The sequence below is a fragment of the Sceloporus undulatus genome, chromosome 2, assembly GCF_019175285.1.
Source record: "Sceloporus undulatus isolate JIND9_A2432 ecotype Alabama chromosome 2, SceUnd_v1.1, whole genome shotgun sequence".
NCBI classification, from domain to species: Eukaryota; Metazoa; Chordata; class Lepidosauria; order Squamata; family Phrynosomatidae; genus Sceloporus; species Sceloporus undulatus.
In genome coordinates this window covers 171,618,149-171,624,060 of record NC_056523.1, presented here as the reverse complement: position 1 = coordinate 171,624,060, position 5,912 = coordinate 171,618,149, and the positions used below count along the sequence as shown (strand labels likewise).

Sequence of the window (5,912 nt, the reverse complement as noted above, 5' to 3'; positions counted from 1 at the left end):
CCATCAAAACTAGGCATCTTATTGTAGGGTTGGCTGCAGCTTTTTTTCCTGGATTAGTCACTGAATTGATCTCAGCTGATTAGAGATCATGCCATGAATGAGAATGTGGTAGTGCTATGTCAGACTTGGCAACCTGATAATGTCTGAGGACAAGTGAAGTCAATTGCATTTATTAACAAGGGCAGGTTGCTCTTATGTCTCATCTAAATACACTGTGTTTCTTCTGTTTGGCAGCTGTGCTCAATACTACTGGTAGTTCTGCATATGGTAGCGGAGGTGGCTTTGGCTACGGTGGAGGAATCAGCCTGGGGAGCGGAATGGGCAGTGGAGGTCTGAGCTTTTCCTCTGGTGGTGGTCCAGGCAGCCTGAAATCAACATACAGCGTGAGCACAAGCTCAACCAGGCGAAGCGTCAGAAACTAAACTCCAAACAGCAACGGTCATCACTGCCTGAAACAAAGAAAATACATAACCAGTCTCCCTCATACTGCATTATCTGTCCACACCCACACAGAGAAAGAAAGAAAATATGGGTTGAGTATCACTTATCTAAAATCCTTGGGACCAGAAGTGCTTCATATTTCAGGGTGCTCCTGGAATATCTGTATTTGCATATACATAATGAAACACAATGAGGCTGGAGAGAGAATCTGAAATGGTGGAAATCCAACTACAGTGCTTAGTGTGAATCCACACCTCCTGCCATTTCATAGATTCTAACATCTCTCTCATGCCTTGCAAATACAATACAGGTACATAGCTTAAAAAGTTTTATATTGGAGTTGCAGATAAGAGATACTCAACCTGTCCTGGGAATGAATGTGTGTTTCACTGGGCTTGTCTACAATGGTGGGAAACCCCATACTCACCCCAAAGTGGCTGCAAACTGGGCATAAAACATAACTTGGGGTTCACAAGCAATGTGAAACATTCTCTGAAAATCCAGAGGAAAAAGTAACACCCTTTTACCCAGCATTCACCTGTTAAATCACGATCGGTAGTGAAGACACAGCTGTGTCATCCCCAGACAGCCTAAATTCTGGAGTTGGCTCCATTCAGATGAAGGGGAGCGCTGTATTTGATTTTACTGACAAAACAGTTAACCTGGATAGTGAAATTCTAACCCAGCCTTCTTGCACCCTCATGTGTTTCAGATGTCTTGGTGTGAAAAATGAGAATTGTAGTTCATTGTAGATGTTGTGAACATTGTTCTTGTGTTTGTGGGCATTGTGGTCTGACCTATCTGGAAAGCACCAAGTTGCAAAAAGCTGTTCTAAAATACCCAGGTAAATGTCATATTGTCTATTTTTGATGCAGAAATTGCATCCCCTTTATCTCCTTTTATCCTGTCTGTCTAATTTTCCCAGGAAGAAAGACACGTGTAAACATCAATGAAATAAAATTGGAGTAATCTTTTCCTCCCCCCCCAAAAAAAAAGTCATATTCTGTTTTCTGATACTTGCCATTCCACATTGTAATCATATAACAGCTTAAGAAGATAAATGCTGAATCAGACCAAAGGCCTCCCTAGTGTATCATTCTCTCCTCACAGTAGTCAACCAGGTGCATCATGGAAGCCCACCAGCAGGACATGAGTAGAACTGTATCCTCTATCTCTCATTCCCCAGCAACTGATATATAAAGGGCTTCTGCTGTTAGCAAGTAAAAACAAGACATTGCTCACACCATTACAAACTACTTTTAAATCCTGATACTCAACAGGCCTTTTGAAATCTTTAGGTGTCACACTAGAGCTCCTTCTTTAAGGCTGTCAGTGGAGAAGAGATGGGCAATCAATGAACTTGTAGTATTTGAGGACTGGAATTGTGATGTCACTGCAAAAACAATGGAAAGACCTGGTTTTAGAAGTCATGAAGAGTTCACACAGCAACTTGCGATCATGGTTTCATGGAAACAGAAGCCTTTGGATGCCTGAAGCAGCTATTAGTTTTGACAGCTACAAAAAGCATCCATGAAGGTCCTACCCTAATAATCTCTGTGCCATTATTGCTGCTTCCTAACTTGTAATGTGTGGCACTGCCCAGCCTCTTCTAGCAGAACAATAGGGAAATTGTGGTAAAGGTGCATCACAGCAACCTCTTTTCCACCTCTGGATCAAAAGACCCAGACAGTATAGGAATCAGCAAGAAGTTGTGGGAGGTCTGGAAGGAGACTCTGTTTTGGTGCTTTCAATAATTGTCCCAATCAAAAGCTGCTACAGATACTGCATTTGTGAAGCTGCATAAGCTACCTGTTACCAGGAGTGCACAAAGAATGAATCTCTGTTTGAATTTTATGAATCTGCACTATACATAACATTCAAGGTCTTGCCCTGCAGGCTTACACATGACTTTTCATTGTTATAATTCATTTGTCCAATATCTATGGTCAAATTCCAAAGAGCAATCACAATATTGTTGTTTATTGCCACCAAATCAGTTTTGACTTATGGAAACCGTATGAATGAGAATTCTGGTACCATAACAAACTACAAATCCCAGGATTCCATAAGATGAAGCCATGATAGTTAAAAGCAGTGTCATACTGCATTAATTCTGCAGTGTGGTAGCAACTTGGTCAAATGATTTTTATTTGCTCAGTCTTGCGGGTGGCATCCTTCCCATTTATTTACTATTTAATTACTTACTTCCCACTTATACTTGGCTTTTGTCAGCATAATTGTACTGATGATGCTGTGACTACCACTACCACTGAGGCAGCTTGAAAAAATCTTGATTTGCATGCCCAATTACTCCAGGAACTGACAAATCATATTTCTCTTCTCTAAGCAATCCTTACAAGACTTCTTCAAAATAGGTGGGGGCAGGAAGGCTTATTTCTTCAGATGGGAGATTGACTAGACAGGTAGGTCATGGCTTACCAATGGCCACCCAGAGAGTCTGAAGTCTATGGGAGAATTTTGCCAAGGGACCTCTATTACCATATTCACAGCCTTAACCACTGTTGCAACATCAGGCTTCTTGCTAAACTAACCAGGATGAAAAATTCATAAGCTGAGAAGTGTTTGGCAACATCTGTGGAGGGAAAATTGTTTGCCAAGTTTGAAGGCAATTAATAGTAATGATAACCTCAGTCTCTAGCATGTGTGCATACGATACAAGGCTGGGGCAGACCAGCTACTAGATGCTCTGAACTTGTTGCATGAGAACGTCCTTTTCTGCAGGTCCTTACATGCACACATGACTTCACTGTCCTCAATTGAAGCTCAGTTTTTTTGTTTTGTTTTGTTTTTAGCTTCCCAGGGTGCGAAGGCATGCCAAATCTAATGATGATGTAATTTCTTTTTTTAAAACCTATGGGAAAGCTGTAGTTGGCAAATAAGATCAGGGCTGTCACTTTGCTTTTCCTTACCTGTCCCATATCCCTATGATCTACAATGCAAATACTGTATGGCCAGTGGGGACTCCCATCCCCCCCCCCCAAATAGGTAGGTCCTATCCAGCTATGATGTGATGACCACAAATCACTGCCATTGGCAACATCCTTGAGATAAAAACAAGCAAACAACACAGCAGTGAATAGCCCAGGGTCTGGAATCAAAACTTCAAACAGCAACTTTTTTGGACAAGCATTCAAAGAGAAAGCTGTGTTAGTCTGTTTAGCATAGAAAGACATAAAAGAAATTCCATAACACCTTTGAGATGGACAGAGAAGAAAATTCTAGCATAAGCTTTTTTGGACATAGTCTACTCCCTCAGAACATCTCTCTTCCATCATTACTACTGTGATCCAATACAGAGTATTATATTTCTATATAATTGTGTGCATGTGTGTATAAGGACAGCCACTCATCAGTCTCCCACATCACTTGTAGGAGTCTGTAATATAAATGTGCTCCACATTCAGAATTTTGTAAAAGTTGAAAAATGAGTTTTTGGGCTTTGAAAAGTGGCCTCCGAAGTGCCTAGCAGAATCGGTTGCAAATTATGTGCGATAATTCCCACCTGCAGCCCGCAATCCAGCTGCATCCCGTTGGGGTGCAGTCGGGGTTTTTGTCCATGCAATAAGCTCTGACATGCAGTTCTTCTTCATGATGGTTCCCACCATCAAAGACATATAAAGAAAGGCGGGGTACAAACCGCCGCTTTGCGGCGCTCCCCCGCTGCCGCCATTTGCTCCGTGCGGGAGCCGCAGCAGTCAAACCGCGCGACTCCCGCGCAGAGCAAAAAAGAAGCTCCATTTCAAAGCTTCTTTCTGCGGCGCATCTATGACGTCGCGAGGCGCCTGGCGCGGACTCGCGACGTCATAGGCGCCGCGACACGTCTGGACGCTGTGCGTCCAGTACGTAAAGATGGCGGGGTCCATGTAGAAGGGGCGCCGCCATCTTGTACGTATAGGATACGTACTAGGGTTAGGGGTGTGTGGAAGCACCACCCCTTCCTAACCCTAGTACGTATCCTATACGTACTAAATGGCGGTGTGTATCCCGCCAAAGTCTGCAAAATGCAGGCATTGTGTTGAACCAGATCAATTGTATTACTTCTTGTGCTTCTCACTGATACCAAAAGCAGGTCTTTTGTACAGTTAGTCACTGAGTCTGAATACCAAGCTGCTCACAAATACAGTGGGCCCTCCCCTTACATGGGGATCTGTTCCCCGCTGTCTATACTTGACAGAATATTCTGGACTCCTTCCAGTATTCTGGCCCTGGAGCTGCCCAAAAGGAGCGGCCACCTGTATCGCCCCAGCATCCTTTGCTGGGGAGAGCCCTCCGCCCTTGTTGGTAGTGCGGGGCAGAAGGGGCAGTCCTTCCATCCCACGCCGCTCTATGAGCGCAGAGTACCGCTCTATGGTGGTGACTCTGGTCCTCCAGGGCAAATCATTGGCTGGGCTGCTCTGGAGGAGGAGCCACTGCCATCATGTGGTGGGCCGGGACCAGGGCCTATAAAAATGCCACGCGGTCTGGCCATGGCACCATTTGTTGCTCAACTCTCCCACCCTCCCTCCCTAGGGTTTGTGGTTCAAGTCACAACTTTGGGGGCAGCAGCATAGGTCATGATCTGGTTGGTGTGGTACTAGGGCTATGGAGCACTGGTTTGGGAGTCATTCGGGACCTGGGGGTGATCAGGGCATGCGTTGTGGCCATTCCGGGGGCTACAACACGAGTGCATCTCCCGGTGACTAGGGGCTTAGAGGACAAGCGAGCGCCTGGTTTCATGGCTGCCAGTTGGCGTTCCTTAGCCCCTAGGTCATCTCAACGCCTGGTGGTCACCAGGCAAGCTGCTTATCAAACAACTGGGGGGGGGGGGGTTGTTCGATATTTCAGGTCCTGACCTTATGCTTTTGGCCAACCCTACCAATTGGTTGCTGTTGTTAATAAAGTTGTGCCCTTTCTTCCAGCTGTGGCTTCATGTGGTTCTTAGCGGCGGCCTCCCAAACAATTACTTCCATTACTTCTGCAGTTCAGAGCAATGCTAGTTTGCTGTCTAAACACACATCCCACTGTGCTGCTTGACAGTGTCACTGCTGGTGCAAGTCTCTCCAAGGTTGAAAATGAAAATCAATCAAATGGCTGGGCAGCTTGTTGTGACCTCAGAGGGAGCGACCTGTGCTAGCAGTAGTAGCACTGGGGAAGCACAGTGGTACACATGTATAAACAGCTACCTGGTGTTGCTCAAGAGTGTTCTGGATTTTCCTGGAAAGGTAAGTCTTTTTAGTCCAGTTTAAGGGAAAGATTGCCAGGATTCAATGTGGACCTTGGTTCACATCATCAAGACAGTTTGCTGTCAAATTGGGGCTTTTGCCCTGTGTCATGAAGACATGGCGCCATGAGGGTGGAGAGGAGGACCAGTTAATTCAGTCCATGTAGACACGCTCTATGGCTGGGGAAATTCATATCCTCCTCCAGGGCAGCTACTGTGAGTATTTCATTTAAGCTCGGAGGGGACAGGA

General features: G+C 45.2%; 1 protein-coding gene across 1 annotated transcript in view; it reads left to right on the top strand.

The window, feature by feature from the left end:
• The window catches only part of LOC121922332 (keratin, type II cytoskeletal cochleal-like), a 29,744-nt gene extending 28,317 nt beyond the window's left edge, over positions 1 to 1,427 (top strand). The window contains exon 9 of the mRNA XM_042451616.1: positions 235 to 1,427. Coding sequence (XP_042307550.1) covers positions 235 to 422 — 188 coding nt within the window. The 3' untranslated portion in view covers positions 423 to 1,427. The remainder of the gene's footprint in view (positions 1 to 234) is intronic.
• Positions 1,428 to 5,912: the final 4,485 nt, after the last annotated feature.